This window comes from Hemicordylus capensis, chromosome 4 (genome assembly GCF_027244095.1).
Source record: "Hemicordylus capensis ecotype Gifberg chromosome 4, rHemCap1.1.pri, whole genome shotgun sequence".
Taxonomy (NCBI): domain Eukaryota; kingdom Metazoa; phylum Chordata; class Lepidosauria; order Squamata; family Cordylidae; genus Hemicordylus; species Hemicordylus capensis.
Genome location: NC_069660.1, coordinates 100,194,327 through 100,214,909, shown reverse-complemented (window position 1 = coordinate 100,214,909; position 20,583 = coordinate 100,194,327). Strand labels below are relative to the sequence as shown.

The 20,583-nt window shown below is 44.7% G+C and overlaps 1 protein-coding gene and 1 long non-coding RNA gene across 12 annotated transcripts in view; one reads left to right on the top strand and one right to left on the bottom strand.

Annotated features, from left to right (window-relative positions):
* The window catches only part of FGGY (FGGY carbohydrate kinase domain containing), a 294,022-nt gene that overhangs the window by 3,976 nt on the left and 269,463 nt on the right, over positions 1 to 20,583 (bottom strand). For 8 of the 11 annotated variants that reach the window (XR_008306942.1, XR_008306945.1, XM_053249281.1 and 5 more), the window contains one exon: positions 7,265 to 7,326. Coding sequence is in view for 6 of the 11 variants with exons in the window: in XM_053249281.1 (XP_053105256.1) it covers positions 7,265 to 7,326 (62 nt within the window). In the remaining 5 variants the exon portion in view is untranslated. Of the gene's footprint in view, positions 1 to 3,890; positions 4,164 to 6,848; positions 6,971 to 7,264; positions 7,327 to 20,583 lie in introns of all 11 variants that reach the window. The other 3 variants (XR_008306941.1, XR_008306943.1, XR_008306940.1) reach the window with 2 other exon arrangements.
* Positions 1,114 to 19,947, top strand: LOC128324570 (uncharacterized). Its single transcript, XR_008306946.1, has 3 exons — positions 1,114 to 1,254; positions 18,515 to 18,710; positions 19,756 to 19,947. It is a non-coding gene; the product is annotated as an uncharacterized LOC128324570 (long non-coding RNA).

Genomic DNA, 20,583 nt, shown 5'->3' with positions numbered 1-20,583 from the left:
CTGGGCCTGGCCTGTTACAGGCTGGGTCAACCTGGTTCAATGAGCATTGCTTGTAAATGGGAATCTGGTTAAAGGGAATCCTGTCTTTAAAAGGTTTCTAAGGGCAGCTGGGGGTGGGGAGAGGGCACCTTACAGTACTTCCCCCTGCAGCATGGCCCATGCAGTGGTGGCAGTGGCATGGTTCCAGCTGCCACACATCCACAGATGCTGGAGACATGCCACTGGGGGGAGTGCTGGGGTTTAGGGGAGCTGCCGGCACTGGTAAGATGTCTTAGAAATCTTTTAAAGACAGGATTCCCCTTTACAAGCATAGCATCTCGAACTGGGTTGAACCGATTGGACCTGACCGCTGGCCAGTTCGCAGAGCAGCGGTTCAGTTTGAATTTGAACTGAACCATTAAAAATGGTTCTGTGCAGCTCCCTACTCAGAGGAAGAGCCTTCTGGTAGTGTAAATATGTGCAGGTCCACTAATCTTGTCTTAAGTCACTCAGGATTAGAATACTTATCTATATATTTAATTCTCTAAGGCATACCCGTGGCTAATCCCATGAGTGGCAGCTCTCGTGAGAGTTCGCAAGCAGAAGCACCTGATTGGGCAGTGGGGATTCCCTAAGCAGATAGGGAGAAGGAGCCTGTGAGAGCAGAAGCACCATGGTGATTGGGCAGCGGGAATTCCCTATGCAGATAGTGAGGAGGAGTAGGGATGTGTGAACAGGTCTGGCAGTTCGAAGGTCTGGAGGTTCGGGGGTTCAGGATCGAACCGAACCCGCCCCCAGGTTCCATCCAGACTGGAACCGAACCTCCAGACACGTTCAGGAATTCTTTTTTTTTTTTTTTTTTAAATTAAAACGGATTTAAAGTACCTTTAGCCCCTATGGGAGGCTTCCTGTATGCCGCGGGGGTGTGTGTGTGTGTGTGTCCGTGAAGGTCCCCTCTCCCCCGCCGGCCTCTTTAGTCACCACTGCGGCTCGGAAAATTGATCATTTTTGGCTCATTCAGGCCTCCATAGTGTGCAGCGGTGGCCATTTTGTAGTGACCTCTGTGAGGCCCTGGGTCATGCCAGGGGTCACAGGGGTCATTTACGCATGTACGGCAGTGGCCAAAATGGCCACTGCCGCGCACTATGGAGGCCCGAACAGGCTGAAAATGATCAATTTCCTGGGCCATGGTGGTGACTTCAGAGGCTGGCGAGGGAGGGGGAACCTTCGTGGACCCCGCCGCGACATACAGGAAGCCCCCCGAAGAGGCTAAAGGTACTTTAAATCAATTTAATTTTTTTTTAAAAAATCATAAATGTGTCTGGGCCGGACCAGGGGAGGGGTGTGTGGTTTCGATGGGTTCCAGACTGGACTTGGCTGGTCAGGTTCAAGTCCGGTCTGGACTCGAACCGAACTGGGCCAGCCGGTACTGTGCACACCCCTAAGGAGGAGCCTGTGGAACCATAGTGATTAGACACAGGGGATTCCATATGCACATAAGGAGGAACCTGTGATAGTTAAGGTCAGTTGGAATGCAACTGTTACTGGTCGGAAGAGGTTCTTGATTGTAGAGGAGAGGAATGAATATGTATGTATGTATGTATGTACGCATGCTCCTTCAGGAGAAGGAGGTTGCCATTGTGAGAATTAGATGAGGAAACACGATGAATAAGATTTGTTAACTTAGGGAGGGAGGGAGAAACATCAAGGGAGGGGTAAGAAAGAGTGGGGAAGAATGAGTGCAGGAGAGAGAAAGAGAAAGAGAAAAAGAAGGGAGGGGAAGAGACAGAAAGAAGTATGAGGGATGGGCCCAAGCCTGTCATCAGCCTGAGGGGAATGAGCAGCCATGGTGGCACTGGCAGCAAGGAAGGGTCCAGTCAACTACTGCTGCTGTTTGGGGCTACTGAGGCCATTGGCAGGGGGAGGCAGGCAGGCAAGGGATGGGCCCGGGCCTGTCAGTGGCCTCAGGGGAACGAGTGGCCATGGTGGTGGCCGCAGCAAGGAAGGGCCTGGTCAGCCACTGCTGCTCCTGTGGGGAGGAGAAGGAGTGGGGCATGGGTGGGGAGATCTCTGGGGATAGGAGGCTGCAGCTTGGCCAATAAGTGCCAGTAACACTGCAGCCGCGACCAAGAGAGATGAGGGGGATGGAGTAAAGGGATGGAGGAGGTGGAGGAGGAGAGCAGCTCAGGTGAGGGTGGAGAGATCTCTGAGGTGAGGGGGGCTGCGGCAGGGGGAGCAATCAAGCACTAGCATGCAGATGCTCTGCGCAGGTTAAGCTAGTACTTACTAATCTCTCCAACATTTAGGCTTTCTGCAGAATACAATGCCCCCTGTGTTTTGAAACCATGAGCACCACCATATCCACCATTTTTTAAATAAAACCTACCACTGGCTGTTGTTACAGCTTTCTGCCAGGAAGCGCCAATGGGACAATACAAGGGTTTATCATAAGCTACTAATAGACAATAGTTTATTGCTCTGTATTTATTTACCTAATTACTCATGCATAAATCTCACTGAAGCCAATGGATGACACTTGTGCACAGTCCTGTGACAGGATTACACCCTGGCATTCTTCCAACCCTAAATGCAGGGAGAGCACTAGCCAACATGATGGCTCATCAGTCCTTCACCATCATTAGGGACCCGCTGAGACTGCTGTGCAACTTGAAAGCAGCCCTGATGATGTCGCATGATGGAGCTGCTGCAGAATGACTTAAAACCACTTCTGGGCAACCCTAAGCATGTTTGCTTGGAAGCAAGTTGTAGATAGTAAGAATTGGAGGGAGGACTAGGCCTTACAGAGCAACTGCTAGACAGATGAGCAGTTTCCTCTTCTAAAAAACTACCGCATTGCCACAGAGATTAAGGTAGTCAGGGTCCACAGCATGAGACCACTGAGTGAAGCTTTATGATTCACTCAGAAGTTCCACCACATTGGCTTCCAAGTAATTCCCACAGTGTTATGGTCTTAATCTATAATATATTACATAAGTGAGATAACATTTTCTAAAATCAGAATCATGTATCTGGGTTGACATGTGGATACTATGAGATAAATATAATTTCAAAATTAGGGAGGATTGTTGCAAATAATCGAAAAGTAGGAACATGCCCTCCCTGCCCCTGTATTTTGCCATGGGAAATGGCATCAGATCTCTGTGGTTGTAAAATTACTTGGAAGTATACCTGTCAGGCTATCCTGACCAGTAAGGGAACGAAAGCAGCAGTTGTATCTCGGTAGTGTAAATCCCGGTGGTGGTGTGGGGGGGATGCTCATTGTGAATTTCTGACACATCTTAAATACTGTGTCCCTTTAACCTTGAGTCTGTTTGGTCTTCATGTACTGAAACCACAAGCAGACTAAAGTCTTCATTGGCATCAGTAGATCTCTTACTAAACCTGTAGGTGGTGCTCTAGCACTTCTTCAGTAAGTTTGCCTACTCCTTAAAAAACAACATGCCAATGTGTTGTGGTTCACATCATGTTGATCAGAAGGAACACAGAGGTGCAGCTCTTTATATTGCATAGTCTAATAACTGCATGGTAACCTGGGATGTAACTGAAACATATAACTGAAATTAAATTGTTCCGATACAATATTCAAAGCAAAGTTCCATTAACAAAGAATGCAAGCAATCTGACAATTAGGAAGTTTACGTCTTGAAATTGCTTTGAAAAAGCCCTGCAGATGAATCTTTTTCTAGCCTACTAAAATACCTATTATTCCAAAAGCCACAGAAACCAGTTTATGCTGTGAAAAACTCTTGCAAGTTTATTTCACCTTGGCTGTTGCCATTGACAGCTTCCTGTCCTAGCTGTGGTACCTTCTTGATTCCACAACTCACCTCCTTCTTCCCTTTGGTCTCTTCTCTTGCTCATGTCTTTCCACCCCCAACCTGCCTGCTTACCTTTACTCCCTTTGTCAGCTGGCTGCCTTGTCATCTCCTGCCTCTAACTGCTCAAGCTCTTCAAGCAGTTTCAGGATTTCAGTCATTAGCTGCACTATGAATAACTCTGGTCCTTCTCTCCTGCAATCCAGGCTTCTGAACTGCAGGCTTGCCATACCAAAGAGTGCGTTAGGGCCTGCTACATTCTCAAGCCCTGGAGGCTGACAACATTTGAATTCAGTTCAGCCTCTGCTTTATCTGCATCTTCAAAGGTGGATCTGAAGTTATAGGGTGCTGCAAGAGAAGTCAAGGTTTTATGCTCATAAGAAGGGCAGGGGGTGGGGTGGGGAAATCCCTTCCTGAAAAACTACTTTCCCCTCTCCTCTGTCTTCCTTGCTAGCAAGTTGGTGAGTTGCTGTAGCTGGAAAGCTGCACGTACTGAGTAAGCTCACATGTCTCTGCATTATAACTCTGGCAGACTGCAGGTATGAGACACGCATGCACAACTTTCCTCCTCAAACAATATGATGCCCTTTGCCCCACCCCAAAGTTTTGAGGGCTGCCATTGGGTAGATTTGCAGCTATGCATAAAGCATGTCACAATGCTTTTAACCTCCCTGTCAAACCTGGCCCCATTTTAACCAATACCCAATCCCTCTTTTGTCACAACTTCGCTATCCCTCCATCCTTCATGCATGACATACTTCATGAATAGCTCTTAAAAGGTATGGTAAAGTGTGCCGTCAAGTCGATTTCGACTCCTGGCGCCCACAGAGCCCTGTGGTTTTCTTTGGCAGAATGCAGGAGGGGTTTACCATTGCCTCCTCCCATGCAGTATGAGATGATGCCTTTCAGCATCTTCCAGCTCTTACCCCATTTAAAAACAGGAGAGATTCCAAGGATAAAATGAAATGTTACTTTAAATCCATGGGTGAATACTGTGCTTGAAAATTCCCACGTATTAAAAAAATAAAAAGCAGACACTGAGGCTTTGATCCAGATCAGAACTGCAGTCCAGAGGAAGGAAGACAATCCCCCCCCCCCGCCATGCTTTAACTGAAATAGCAGCTCTGAGGGCAAAATATAGTTAGAGGAGGGGTGATTTTTAGCAGGAAAATGGTACAATGGGAACCCTATCTCTCCCTAGGGCTTCAGTCCGGAATCCCAAAGGCAAGATTCACCCACATGTGGAAAGTAATGTCTAGTCTGACCTGCAATGAACCAAAAATTGCCCTCCCCAAAGTAAGCAATATGGTATAGGCAAAAACTCCTAGAAGTCCACAGAGGCAGAGACTGTCTTAGAATAACAGCCCTGGGACACCAGCTGAATCTACACTAGCCTATTATACATGTCCTTTGTGTGTTTGAGATCTCTGGCTAATAGCTTTATGATCAGTTGGGAGGATTAAGAGTAGGCTGCAAAAAGAGAAAAAGGCAATTCTCACAAGCAGCCTAACCCAGGTTAGCCTGTGTAAGCATACCCCAATGCACTGAGCTTGTTGGGCGGTGCATTGCAGAATTCTCGGGGGCCAGGGCAGCCTCCAGAGATCTGTGCTGCTCTGTGCAGTGTGGAGCATGTGGGTACACAGCGGTATACCCAAGGGAAAGCACAACCATCACCTGGGGAGAAGGTAGGTTCCTCCCTGCCATCCCCCCTGCCTACCCACGTGTGTGTGATCATGCACATGGCCTCAAACTGCAACAGGCACAGATTTCTCTGCTGGGGGATCAGCTCTGATTCCTCCACCTTCTCACCTCTAATGGCACACATACAGCCTCTAAATCAAAAGCTCTTCACCCTCTTCATGTTTTAGGTTGGTTTTCCACTTTGTGTTTTAAAGTGCACTGAATATTTATCTACTTGTTTATTACTCTATTTATTTATTTTTTGGAGTTTGTTTTCTCTCCTCCTGCCCCGCTTTAAAAAACTGTTCTGAAATGTGGGTTTTGTGATTGACAAGGCCAGCCAATTAGCGCTGTGCCCAGCCCTGCTCTGAAATGGGGGAGATGGTTTTGCAACTGACACAGGAGCTGGCCAACCAGTGCTATGCAAACCTGGTTTTGCTAACACCCAGAATAACTGGTTTCCCCTTGATTTCTATTTGGGGAAGAAGGTTGTATGCGTGCCCAAAATGTGTTGACTGTGTTTCCACAGCAGGATCACTGCAAAAACTGCACACCCAGTACTGTTCCAAGTTTCTAAGGTGGAACTAACATTTGGCAGCCAACACATTTCTGAAAATCCTAGCTGTGTTCTTCACTGCCAAAGTGGCGGTGAGGGAGGGGTTGACTTCAGGGCTGCGCAAAGCAGACTCACATCAGTTCAGGACTGCCTTGATATTTTGGACTGGTCTCAATTTGTTTGGGGGCAACAAAACAAACAAAACCCTTGGGGGGGGGGTGTTTCCCACTTCATTTTGGCCCAGTTTGGAGTTGAGTCAAATCCGTGTCAGTTTGGGTAGAGGTCAGGAGGCTTGAGGTAGTTTACCTTGCCCCTAGCAGTGAAGGAGCAGTGGTAGCCTGAAATTTAAAATTGCTTCCAGCTACTACCCTGGAAAAGGACTACAGTTTCCAGGAGCACTGTCACCATTCCCAAGACTGGAGGAGAAACCCTGCTGGAAGTGGTTTTAAGTCTCAAGGTGCCACTGCCCGCTCCCCACTGGGAGCAAGAACAATCTCCAGCCTATCTCTTGTTCCTTGAGCAGTACCTTCAGAGATTGGGGAGTGGGGGAGGGGTGGAACCAAAACTTTGGTGGCCTACCTGAATCGGCACAAGATCCTTCAATTTAGCCCAAGCTAGATGGTACTTTGGTTCAGGCCAAAAAAAGAATCCACCTCCAAAGCTAGCTGACTACTTAATTTTCTGCCATGTTCCATTGTTTGATGCAACAAATGCACATTCAAATTGAGAGAGAAATGACTGAAAGAAGGAGCTGTGAGTGGGGGGGGGGGATGGTAGGCAGGGAAAGAGTTAATTACCTTCTCCTGCCTTTCTCCCTTCTGCTCTGCAAACCACCTCCTCCTCATTCCATGATCTGATGGTGCAGAAGCTCAACCAGATTTTTCAGTCACATATTGGCCACTTAATATCTTGTTCTAACCTAAACAAATATATCTTAGTTTTACTCTGATTTAACTTTCTGTACCGTGAGTCAACCACATGACCAGGTATTTGCACGTCTGTTGTGGCATCAGAAGACTGTACAACCAGCCTATTAGCCATATCCTGATAAGCACCATATCTTCTCCCATCGGATAAACAAAGTGAGGGGGAACACATATTAAGCAAGCAGAATGAAGCGCAGACAGTCTTAAACAATTTTGTAACTCTCCCAGACTGATACTTGGGTGGGGGAGGGAGGGAGGGTGGAACAAAACAAAATAAACTTCATTACCTTTTATCCTTGTGGTTTGGCAGCACAACTCTACCAACTCGCCCCATTTTCTCCATCGCATCCTGTTAAAAGACCAACAGAAGCTGGAGTGGCCTGTTTCCATTTAACATTCTTGGTAAAGAACAAGATGTTTCAGAAACCAAACAGAACATCTCTGATGAATTCTGTGCAGGGTTAAAAGACCAAAGTGCTTGAAATATGGCCTATCCCATTATCAGACAGCAATGGGAACACAATACCGCAGACTGCTTCAGTCAGCCAAACACCCTTCTTGGGAATGTGAAGTGAGCTGATTATTTACACTAAATCAAAAAGTATACAGAATGGTAGAGAGAAAATCTCTTGGATAAAATATGTTGGAAAAGTGGATAGTTTCATAAAGGCATGTACATGCACAAGAACTGACAGTATATTGATAAGGATGGAGAACATGTCTAACCTTTCAGAGTTGTCTTAGCTACTGTCCAGCTAACTTAAGTCCCAATGAAAGCAAACAGGTGTGACTTAGCTGTGGCTAACTGGTGTGATGGTTTGAAATTGTTATCAAGCTACCTTTAGTTTGATCAAGGCCCCTGTGACCATTTTCAGTCTTTCATACAGATATCTGTGTTACGGAGTGGTGTTCATCATCCAATGAATGTCAAATAGATGTTCTAGGTAGGTTCGCAAAAGCAGCCTTGATTGTGTTTGCCAAACTAGGCTAGATATAATTGGTGGAATAGTTTTGATGGCAGCCAGCACTGTTATGTTGCATACCATGTATTTCAAGAATTGGTAAATACGTATGTTGGTGAGTGACAATGGTGTTCATTGGATTGTGATGATTCCAACATATGCCTGCATGCCTTTCATATTTATAAGTCTGAGAACCATTTAACACTTTTGATCAAAGAGTGGAGCCCTTTACCAGCCCGAATAAGTTTCAAAACATTGCCCTCACAATACAGAGAGAAATGACTAATCTGGCACATCTTACTGGGATAAGATAGGACTGAGTGTACAGACATGCTCCCAAATATGGAATTAGACACATTCAAAGAATAATAAATGATTCTAGTGAATCAGATGCTACAAAATCCCTGATCCTGCAATATTTTAAATTTTGCAAAAAAAATATAGTCTCCCAATTAGGGAAACTGGCCACAGTCTAACATGGAGTTAAGCACACATAAGCCTATTAATTCATGTGCTTAAGCACATTTAACTCTGTGATGGATTGTGGCCATTATGTCTTAGATGGCTACAATGATTATATCACCTTGCCATATGACTTTGAAGTTTATTGCCAGGAGGGTGGACTGGATGAAATGTGAGTCACTAAAGAACTGGCAAGAGTAAGGAGAGAATGAGCAAAGTACAGGGTGGGGAACTTGGAAGGATAGAGGAACCTCTTCAGAAGCAACTGCTGGCACTTCACTGTATCCAGTCAAGCAGTCTGCCCCCCAGCTTCTAAAGGACAGAGGAAGCCACAAGATCCTAGCATATGCCAGCTATTAATCACGTACCCAAGTTCTTAGTGTCCTGTGGCTACAGGATGTTTGGAAAATATTTACGACTACAAATTCTGGAAGGTCTTTTCTCATCCTCTTTCTCTCCTTTCCTTCCTTCTAAAATCCATGAATGCTCAGTATAGTAAGTGTTTGTTCTGATTTTCTGATTACAGCCTTATTTTTAGACATTGTAGGGTAGGTTCTGTAAGTCTAAATTCAAAAGTGTGATATCCAGTCTATACATAATGGAAGACAGGTGTCAATCTTGCTACAGGATGGGATAGCTGTACCATTTTCTCCCTTTTAAAGATAGCAGATGTGTGCTCTAGCATATGCCAGGGGAACTCTTCAGCCTGTATTTGCATGGGAGGCTAACCTAACTTGTCTCAAGGCAAAGTCTGAAGCCTGGATGCCAGGTGACATCGCACATTTCTGCACTTAGCCTTGTCATTAATCAAATCCAGCATATCTGGATTGTCGTCTTTGCTCATGAATGCTGGGTGTTAGGGTCACTGCTTGCTGCAGGCATCACTCATAATCAGTGATGTCACAGGCACTAGCCAATTGCTTCTGAGGATGCTCATGCAGCTATATTCCAGGCAGCATTCTAATACCAATAATCCCACTACCTGGGGAAAGAATCACATTTTCCCAGCAACAATGTATTGTGAGTGCTGGGAAAATATGACATCTTCAAAACAAAAGAACTGTGGGAAGATGTCTGGTACCATGCAGCAAGTGAGTTATTACTATGCATTTGCCACACTATAAGGTGATCACATGGAAAGGCCTAATTGTTCTGGAAAGGAAGGAATCCAGTTTGAAAAGAGAGAGGCAACTGGCAACTCCTTCAAGCATTCTAGTCTTTCCTATCGAGGTCACAGGTATTGAACAGACAGAACATTTTCTGCTCAGCTTAGGCACTCGTTATTCTTTTGGATATGATCCAGTTTTTCAGATAAATATATATTTGCACATGTTTCATTTAAAAGCAGTTATTCACTTAGCCTTAGAGATTTTTTCCTTCTGGTCTTCTGGAAAGAAGAAAACACCCGCCCACACAAGCCATAAAAAGATTAAATGGCTTTCATTCAGTGAAGGAGATGGAGAGAAAAAGAAGATACTACCATCCTCCATGCTTTGTCATGATGGGGTATCTACTCTAGCTCTATTTTCTGCAATTTAAAAAGAATAAATCAGTTTCTGCATTTGAGCTGGCTGATACGGTATGGGGAAACCTCACAACCTCCAATGGGCCTGCAGCTCAAAGAACTATGTCCATGCTACCTATAACTATAGAGCATATAAAAGGTGAAAAACACTTTCCCATCATTATTTCATTAATCCTCAACTAATTCAGTAACTCCATGGAAAGGGAAGGTGAGACAGCTAAGTAACATTATTGCTCTAATTTCACACATGGGAAACTGGGGCACCATTTATGCCTCTGAATAGTTAACTGGGTTTTTGATGCCTGGGATGTGGCTGGAGAGGCAGAGCATCAATTACCCAGGACTTTGGCAAGGCCTTTTACTGTGCCTGCACTGGTTTAACAGAATGGATGCCAACAGCATTGGAAGCTCTATGCCTAAATCACTGGGTTTATACAGCTCTTTCTACACATAGGGCTGGGCTTAGGGATTTGGAAAGGCATAACTGCAGGCATTCCAGGGCCTCTGACTCTCCTGAGTAGAATTGCCTATACATCCCTCCTTTGGAGCATAGTTCATTGACTGGTCCCTCACAGCTGGCTCCATCTTCAGCACTGAGCACCTAACTGGATCTGAATGATTCTTGCAACTGCCCAATTTTCTTGTCCCCCAGAGTCCTGGATTCTAGCCCTGATATACACATCAGAGAATATTGTGTAAAGAGTCCCAGTGTGTCAGTGCTACAAACCAGCTCCTCTGGTGGTAGCAAAGAAGCAGCAGCGGTGGCAAAATAAGGGCCAGGGGCAGGAGGAGGTACAGGCAGCAGGCAAAGGTGGCGGTGGAGGAAGAGGCAACAAAGGCAAGGCAAAAGCTCTGCGATGGTGGTTGCCTCCACTACTCAACAATAAAAAGAAATAAAATGAATTAAAAAATGAGCAGAGCCCTGTTCATTTAATGAACATGGTCTTCTCCAACTTTGTTACACCACGGATCAAATGAGTATATTTAGCTACCAAACTTCACTTACAGAATAGAACAACTTCTTTGTTTGCCAGTCAGGACAGCACAGGGGTGAAAACCACCCTCTAAGCATTTAAGAAGTTTCTCCCTCATTTTTACCAAACTCCCTGCACCAAAACTAATAACCTTTATCTCCCCACCCCCTGCCAAGTGTCTTTCCTCCACCTCACCCTAGAAACTTTGAAGAATTGCTCTTCAGGCTTTCCCTTTGTCTGCATCCATGAGACTGCACAAGAAGGACCACCTCAAACAAGATATTTCAGTTGTTTTATATTCAGTTTGTCACTTGACTCACATGTGTAACTTGTCACAATGACTGCTTCTTGTCTGAAAGTGGTCTTTAATAAATGGTGAAAATATAATGAATTCACTTTTAAAAACAAAGTGTTTTCTAAAATTACTTTTTCATCATCAGCTTTTCTTTTTTCCTGTAAATGCTATGCTAAAAATAAAGTCAGAAATGCCCATATTTTATCAGAATTACTAAAGGCTAGGCAAAATGAGAGTGAAGGGGTTTTTGCAGACAAAAATAGAGCCACTGTAGAGCATAAATAAAAGAATGCATTCATAGTTTCTAGCCCTTTGTTACAGTGTCAAAGCTGAGACAGATACAAGCCAGAAAACATTCTAGTTAGCAATGAGAGATTAGTAGAATTGGAATAGTCTCTTCTCTATATGGATAGGAGGAAACAAAGTCCAATGGACATGATTTTCAAAACATTAACCATAGATGAAAACAAGCTACAGTATTTTGCTAACAAAAGTCAATAGCCATACTGACATCTAATTAGGACTTACTAATGGTGATCAGAGTTGTATGGATGATGCTATGTAACCATGTACATAATGCCCAACTCAGGGCCTTCTAATTATTCTTTCTGCAGCTGGGACAAGGAACACACCAAGGGAAATAGAGGATATAAAAGTGGAGGATATTCTCATTGTCTTCTTCTGATACTACAGTAATAACAACTAGCACCTGCGTGATTGCTCCCCTCACCCCTGCCACAGCCCCACTCACCTCAGAAATCTCTCCACCCTCACCTGAGCCGCACTCCTGCTCCTCTTCCTCCACCTCCTCCATCCGGTTGCTTCCATTCCCCTCACGATCACTCTTCTATCCCTTTACTCTATCCCTCTCATCCCCTTGGTTGCAGCTGCAGTGTTGCTGGAGCCTATTGACCAAGCTGGAGCCCCCTATCCACAGAGACCTTTCCATCCTAACCCAAGCCCCACTCCTGCTCCTCTCCACAGGAGCAGCAGCAGTTGACCAGGCCCTTCCTTGCTGCCGCCACCGCCATGGCTGCTCGTTCCCCTCAGGCTGATGACAGGCCCGGGTCCATCCCTTATCTGCCTGCCTCCCTCTGCCAATGGCCTCGGTAGCCCCAAACAGCAGCAGTAGTTGACTGGGCCCTTCCTTGCTGCCAATAGGCGCTGCTATGACTGCTCGTTCCCCTCAGGTCGCTGACAGGCTCACACCCGTCCCTTGCCCTCCCTTCTTTCTCCCCTCCCTTCTTTTTCTCTCGTTCTTTCTCCTCCACTCCTCTTCCCTCACTCTTCCCCTCCCTCCCTCCCTCCCTGAGTTAACAGATCTTGTTCATTTTGTTTCCTCATCTAATTCCCACAACGGCAGCCTCCTTCTCCTGAAGGGGCTCTTTCCTCCCTCACAACCCCTCTTTTCATACTATCCTTATATATTTATAAATTCCTCTCCTCTACAATCAATAACATCTTCTGACCAGTAATGGTTGCACTCCAACTGACCTTAACCATCACAGGCTCCTCCTCCCTATCTGCATATGGAATCCCCACTGCCCAATCACCACAGTGCTTCTGCTTGCAAATTCTCGTGAAGGCTGCCACGCACAGGATTAGCTACAGGTACACCTTAGAGAATTATATAGATAGATACTTCACATTTATATAGCACAGTATTCTTCACTGTAAGGCCCAGGAGTCAGTGGTGGCTGCTATCAATCCTAAGTGTGGCTACTGGCCTAAGTGTTTACTGGGCCTGTGCAAAGCTTTAGCCAAAGCTAAATACTCTGCACAGTCCCCCTGCGCACCATGAAGAAGCCACAGTTCCCACCAGCGACCATGCCCATCAGCACTTTGCTCAGTGCAAATAAAGCACAATTCCCCTATGCAATTCTGGCTCAGAATATTAAATGAGATTCTGTATTTAAGGGAAATGAGCTCCTGAGCCTCTGCACCATCTTATAAGGCATCTATGGAGTACTGGGAAATATAGCCCTTAAGAGAGTGCTCAATTTCTCTTAAAGGGCCCACACAGTACTGAGAAAACTGCAATACTGCGTGGAAAACTGCGATACCGTGGAGAAATGGCTCTTACCTTGAAGGCTTTTTGGCCAAAGTAGTCCTCACTTAAAAAAAATAGTGACCATCACTGATATAGCGCTATCTAGCTTTGCATGTCTTAACTTACTGTAATGCTTACAACCCTGTAAAATAAGCATTATTATTCCCCTATTGCAGATGGGAAAGGCAGAGGGAGAAAGTGGCCTGCCTCCTAGTGAGATCCACCTAGTCAGGTTAGGGCAGAGGTAAAATTCAAACCATGGACTTCCTGATTTGTAGCTCATCCTCTTCACCACCACGCTACACAAACCTCCCGCTCTTCCCTAGAGAGAAGAAGGGCTGGAGCTTAGACCTCTAAAGAAAGAGTTTTTAAAGTTTTGGCCCAAACATCAGGTCCGCACTAATATTTTTATATTCACAATGACCTGTTTTGTTACATGAATTCATTTAGCTGTAAAACTTGGCTGTATTTAAAGCACAGTTTCCCCAAGAATCTCTTTCCTGGTAAGAATATTAAAGGAGATTTCGAATATGCGCAGTCACCATTCAGCCGAGTGCTTTATAGGTACATGTACAGAAGTTAACATTAATCCCTTACCCTTGAAGGCGCTCTAGTTGATTGCTATGAAACTATAGCCCTATTCAGACCTTATGAGCTCCAGCTAGACTCATGCTTACAACTGCAAAGGCGGGGAGAGAATCCTGCCCTGCACTGTCACTCACCCCCTCCAGCTGGCCCATTCATGCTTACAGCCCCGTTTGTCTGAAGCAGGAGGCACCATAAGCATGATGGCTGTTGCTTCCATGAGCTGCAACCTCAGGCCATCCAGTTTGCAGCTTATGGAAGTGCCAGCCATCACATTTATGGCACTTCCCCCTTCAAATAAACGGCACAGTAAGTGAGAATAGGCCAGATGGAAGGGGTGAGTGACAGTACAGGGCGGGACTTCCTCTTGGCTTTTGCAGTTGTGAGTGTAAGCACAGCCTGGTGCTCATAACATCTGTTTAGAGCTCATGTGTTGCAAGTATATGCACAAAACTCATTGTTTGCCCCTTTCTTCTTAACTGGAACTATAATTAATTGACGTGAACTATACAACCAGGCTAGCTGACCAAGCTACCTTTAGTTAATCAATTTTCTAACTTGTTTCTTGCAAATAATTTATCTGGTTGTTCCCCATCCAGATCGAAACCTTTCCTTTGTCCCTTGGTGTTTTGAGTTTTGGAGGGGCAGTGGTGGCTGAATTTCCAGACAGCTCTTGTCACAGCTGGTGCTAGGGGCTGGGTGCAAAGCAGGTGAAATCAAACTACAATTCCTAGGTAGCAACAGAATAATGAGGATGTGTGAGACACAAACAGTGCTGGTGTCAACACTGCAAGCCAGAAGAAACCTTTCAGAAAATAGATGAGTTTTATTTTTCAGAATTGATTGGGAAAGCTCTTAAATGCTTAGCCAATTTTGAATTGAGCTAAGAGGAGTTTGCCCATCATGAGTTTGAACTTGACAGAGATTGATTTGCCACCCCTAGGATCTTGGCAGGAGGAAAGAAGGCAGGAAATACAAAAGAGGATTTAAGAGAACCGATCTTGTTTGTGAGCAAGCATGAATTGTCTCTTTTGCTAAGCAAGATCCATCTTGGTTTGCATTTGAAAGCATGACTACACTTGAGCACTATAAAATATTCCCTATAGGGAAAGGGGCCATAGCTTAGTAGAAGAGCACCTGCATGCTTGCATGCAGAAGGTCCCAGGTTCACTCCGTGGCATCTCCAGTAGGCTGGAAGAGACTAACCCTGGAGAGCCGCTGCCAGTCAGTGTAGACCAGAGATTCTCAACGTTGGGTCCTCAGATGTTCTTGGACTTCAACTCCCATAATCCCCAACCCCAGTGGCCTTTGGTTGGGGATTATGGGAGCTGAAGTCCAATAACATCTGGGGACCCGACACTGAGAATCCCTGGTGTAGACAATACTGCACTAGATGGACCTATGGTTTCAGTATAAGGCAGCTTCCTATGTTCAGTCTTCAGTCTTCTACACCTGTGTAATGGTTCCCAAAGAAACAACAGTGAGTTTTAAGGGTGTGCCCTCTCTAACCCTTTTGTAGCTTGGGGGGGGGGGAGTGCAATGCCAGCCATAGACATTTTCATATCTGAACATTCAAAATGGCATCTCTCCCTCTTCATCTTTTAAATTATACAGGCAGGCAGGGAATGCTTTTCCTATGGACACTTGAAGAAACCTTTTTTCATGGGGATGCATTTGTAGATATAAATTTGAAAATTAATATATTTTGTCTTTCTTTGTCTTCCCTTTTCTGTTTCCTGGGATCATTCAGCTGTTGTGCTTTGACTAACAGAAGTGAAGCTAGGTCAGCTTCTTTTAGTTTTATCCTAATTAATTGCCTTCATGAACTTCATCCCTACACTGGTTCCAGATTTGTTTCTGAACACAATTCAAAGTGCTGGTGTTAATTTTTCAAACCCTAAACAGCCTTGGTCCAGGTTATTTCACAGAATACCTCCTGTTGGGTTATCCCTCCACCGATATTATTATTATTATTATTATTAGACTCAGCTGCACTGCTATTAAAGATTAGGGTGAGATCAATGAGGAGACAGACCTTCTCAGCAGTGGCACCCTTACATAAGAACAGCCCTGTTGGATCAGGCCCAAGGCCTATCTAGTTCAGCATCCTACTTCGTTCACACAGTGGCCCACCAGATGACTCTGACAAGACCACAGGCAAGAGATGAGAGCATGTCCTCTCTCCTGCTGTTGCTCACCTGCAACTGGTATTTAGAGGCATCTTGCCTCCGAAGCCGGAGATGGCCTATAGCCATTAAACTAGTAGCCACTGATAGACCTGTTGGCCATGCATTTGTCTAAGCCCCTCTTAAAGCCATCCAAGCGAATGCCCAGCACCACATCCTGTGGCAGATAATTCCATAGATTAATTATGCAGTGAGGTTGTTCACACACCCAATACTAATGAGGAAGGCAAGCAGGGGAGAGGCAGGGCTCAACCTACCTTCCCCCAGATGACCAATCATTGTGTCTTTGGCATGCAAGCTGCACACCCACACGATTCATGTTGCCAGGAGCAGCATGGAGCACTATCTCCATGGCTCCCGGCAATGTGGATCAACAGAGGTCAGGACTCATTTTTCCGGCCTTCAGATATCCCACATGGGGGGATTCCCCTGTCAGACATGCACTCTAGGTGCCTGTCTCTGTGTCTCCTTGGGCTGTGTGCAGGTTAAGGGAGTGCTTGCTTCCTTAACTTCGGCTAAGAGCCAGGCTAGGAAGTGGGGTTAGGCTGGGCTGGAGCACCAGGATCTGCATGGATCCCGGTGCTTGCCTGGGTAGGCTGCTCATGAGAATAGCCTCACTGTGTGAAAAAGTACTTCCTTTTATTGTTCCTAAATTTCCTGGCAGTGTTTCATGGGATGACCCATGGTTCTAGTGTGTGTGTGTGTGTGTGTGTGTGTGTGTGTGTGAGAGAGAGAGAGAGAGAGAGAGAGAAATTTCTCTCTGTCCATTCTCTCTACTCCATGCATAATTTTATAAACCTATACCATGTCTCCCCATCTCCTTTCCAAATTATAAAGCCCCTTACTGTGGAACACCTTCCCTGGGACACCAATCAAGCCATCTTTGTTTTCAGCTTCAGAAGAAAGTTAGTAAATGCTTCCTTTTTTAGTAAAGCATTGGCTGGTGAGGCTTTACTTTTTGAGTTAGCTTGGGATTTTGATGGCTCCTCATGAATATATTTTTTAATGCTGCTATGTTGTTTTACTTGTATAAGCGTATGCTTTAAAAATCAATATTGATTTTTATCTTGTTTTATTCTTTTTCAGCAGGTTGCTAGCCTCCCTAAGGGTTCTGTGGAGCCATGTCTGGAGGGATATAAATTTCAAAACAAATGAAACCTGCAGACACAGAAAAAGCAACACATGTGCCATCTCTGCCTCTCTCTTCCTCAGCCCCAAAACATTTAGCATCAGAAAGTTTTTCTGCATTGTAACAAGCCTCCTGATTCTCTCTGCTTTGAGAGAGAGAGAGAGAGAGAGAGAGAGAGAGAGAGAACGAACACATTAGCACTGCTCTTTTTATAGAAAGGGACAGTGAGGAAGTGGACATGGGGAGGGAGGGAATGGGTTGTTATGGATCCCTGCAGGACAAAGAAGCACATGAAAAGTTTCTAATGTGTCAACAGCCACTCTGGGGGCAGCCCCCATGTAAACAGACCCATAGTTAGACTGGGCAGCTGGGTAAAATCAAAGGAAAGAAGGGTCAATGCAACTGAAGCAGAGGTTTTCTGGTGTTCCAGTCATGATGTTAGTCACTTATTAAGAAGGCCAAATTTAGAAGTGGAATGAGCCATGCTGACTGTCATCCCACCACTCTTCAGCTAAAAAGTCTGTTTTGTGCTAAATGTACTGCTAATATTAGACCGTTGCTTGTTCCATTTGTTGCATTTCCAGTGCCTCCCCCTCAATCTCTTGCAACTAAAAAATAATTCAGCAATTGTGCTTCGTGGGCAGCTGACAATTCTGCACAGACTAAAGCAGGTCAGGTGCCAGTCTGACTGCCCAGCAGTGGGAGGCTCAACTTACATGGGCAATGGAAGGAGCCCAACAGCTTAGCTTTGCTTTCAGCTCCCAAGTTTTGCTGGCACCCGGCACAATGGTTTCATATGATTTGGTCTCTGACTCAGCAGTGCTGAGTTTTGCACTCTGGAAGGGAACAGGTGTTCTCGACTGGTTCTGTGACTCAGGACTGGGATGGGGTCAACAGCCTGTTGTAAAAGACAGCACACAGATATGGGGTGCCCCAAATTAAATGCCTCCCTCTGAACCTATGGAGAACCATAAGAAGAAGCCACCCAAACTAACCTCATCCACATCCCACCACTGCAGGATTCCCACATCCTCTTTCATATTAAGAACAGGCAGTTCAAAATAATAGGATCAAATATACCATTTAAATAGCAAAGTAAAGGAAGCTATAGTTCCCAGTTGACTGGATTCTACCAGATTCCACTGGCCCACTGCATGATAAATGTACACAAAGGGTGATGATGCCAAGTGTGCCTGTGAAACTACCAAGCGGAGTCTGCAAAGTTGTCCAAGGGTGCAGATGCTAATAAGACACTGGATCATCACTGGATCACCACTATATAGACAATACAGTACTGTGTTGTGTGCAATATTAATTGCTGACTCTTGCCTTTCCACCTGCTTATATCCCTCTTCCCTGTGTCTCTTAGGATTGTTTCACAAAATACATGGAGGCAGTTCAATGAAGGAATTATTTAAGGAAGCAGCAGAACAGCAAGAGGAGCAGGCCAACAGACTAACTGCACCAGTTCACCAGAGAAGGGGTAATTTTTTGAGGACCTCCCCTTCCCCAGGAAGCCCTCTGTTCCATCAGAAATTATGTTCCTGAGGCTGCACAGTTAGTTGGTAAGTGCTGTTGTCCTGCTTTTCTCTCTGCACTGGTGCTTCCTTGCTCTGTAGGGTTGGCCACCACCTTAAAAAATAAATAAATCCCATGACAGTGTACTAATAAAAACAAAGAACTATAACGTATTTTTAAAAACAAAACACAAACAATCCTAACATGGGAATTGAGAAATTAATGTGCAGACCATATGATTGCACATGTAGATTGCTGGACTACATGTTCACACATTGGGAAGGTCCAGCAGCTTCGCTTTAACATATACAAGGAGCTAAAACCCATGTGAAATTTACATTTCTACATGCAAGTTTTTCCATGCAGGAGTCTTATAATATGTGAAGTGGCCCTCAATAAGCACAGGAATGCAGATTCCAAAAGGCTACTGCTGTTGCTACCATTTAAAAATATCTAAGTAAATCTCCAGTTGAGTAAATTCAAATACAAATTTATGGATTCATTAGCAGAGAAAATCCAAATCTCGGGTGAGGTATCCGACCTTGTGATACAATGAAACATATAAAATGTTCATAGAATTTATCCTCTGACTTGTTTTTTATATATGAAGTAATCCTGGCCATTTAAGCATAGTCCCAGAGTATAAGATACCACTCCTCTGACGTCGGTAAAATATGATTCTTCTAATAGGCAGCATAAAGAATTCTAACAGCAGTTATGATATATAAAGATAGCTCCATGTATTCTGCAGAAATATAAGGCTTAGTAATATTTAACAAAAGAAAATTCTGGTGCAAAGCAAAAAATCTATTTTTAACATTTGCTGCCTCTTACTATGAATTAACTTCCAAAGTTTCTGAGCTTTAGAACATGTCTCCCAGTGGTTCTCCTGGGTAGCGAAGCCCTGGCTTAGTTGCCCTAGCTTGGTCTTGGCTGCTCGGGAGAACAGCCTCACTGAGTGAGACCAGTCCAGGCCCACCATGACAACTTGCTGCCTGAAGTACCTTCCCTTGACTTCCCTTTATGTTGTTGTTGTTGTTTTACATTAAAACCACACCCTCAATTCCTTCCCTCTTCTTCCTTTGCAATTAGGAAGAGAAGATGAAAAACAGTTTGGTGCTATTTTGCCTTTCTCCCTTCGTGGGGCATCCAATGTGAATGTGGGAGTGCGATGCTTCCCCTAAGAATGGGTCCACAATCTGCTGCCTAAAGTGGCTTGCCACCACACTTCATATTAGTGGCAGCTCTATGTGAAACAGGCATTCCAAGAGATATGCAGAAGCCCAATTCACATGATCTTCATACCCTTTTATGAAAGGAGAGAGTTGTATAAGCTGGACCTTAGTGTGAAGCACCCGTTCTACCATTTGTGTGCTGACACAGAGGGGCACATGGCCACACCTCCTTCATGTGAAAAGAATTACTAGCCTGGTAAGCATATGAACTTGGCTTGTATTAAAAGATATCATTGTCCATTAACTTCTACATAAACTAACCTCTTCCTTCATTAGAAAGTTGACTGTTTTATCAATCATATTTTGAAAGACATTCATATATGCTGATTTTCACCATGATTATAAAAGCAAAGGAAATGCTTCCCCCCACTAATGTTTTGCAGCCTCCTCTGAATAAAGCAGATGATCAACAGCATGCCTATAATAATTCAGAGCAGGGAACAATATCATGTCTACAAGAAACTTGGAGCTGGGGGTGGGGGGTGGGTGGAACAGATGCCAACAAATTATTAGAGGCATTCCCAGGATTGTGGGAAGATTCTGTTTACAGATGGTATCCAATTGTTTTTGCAGTTTGGCTGGGAACATTTTTCCCACTGTGAAGTTGGGAGGTGAGGTAGTTGGGGATAGGATCAAAGGGAAACTCAGAGGTAGGGAGAAAGTGAAAAGGGAATGGTCAAAATGG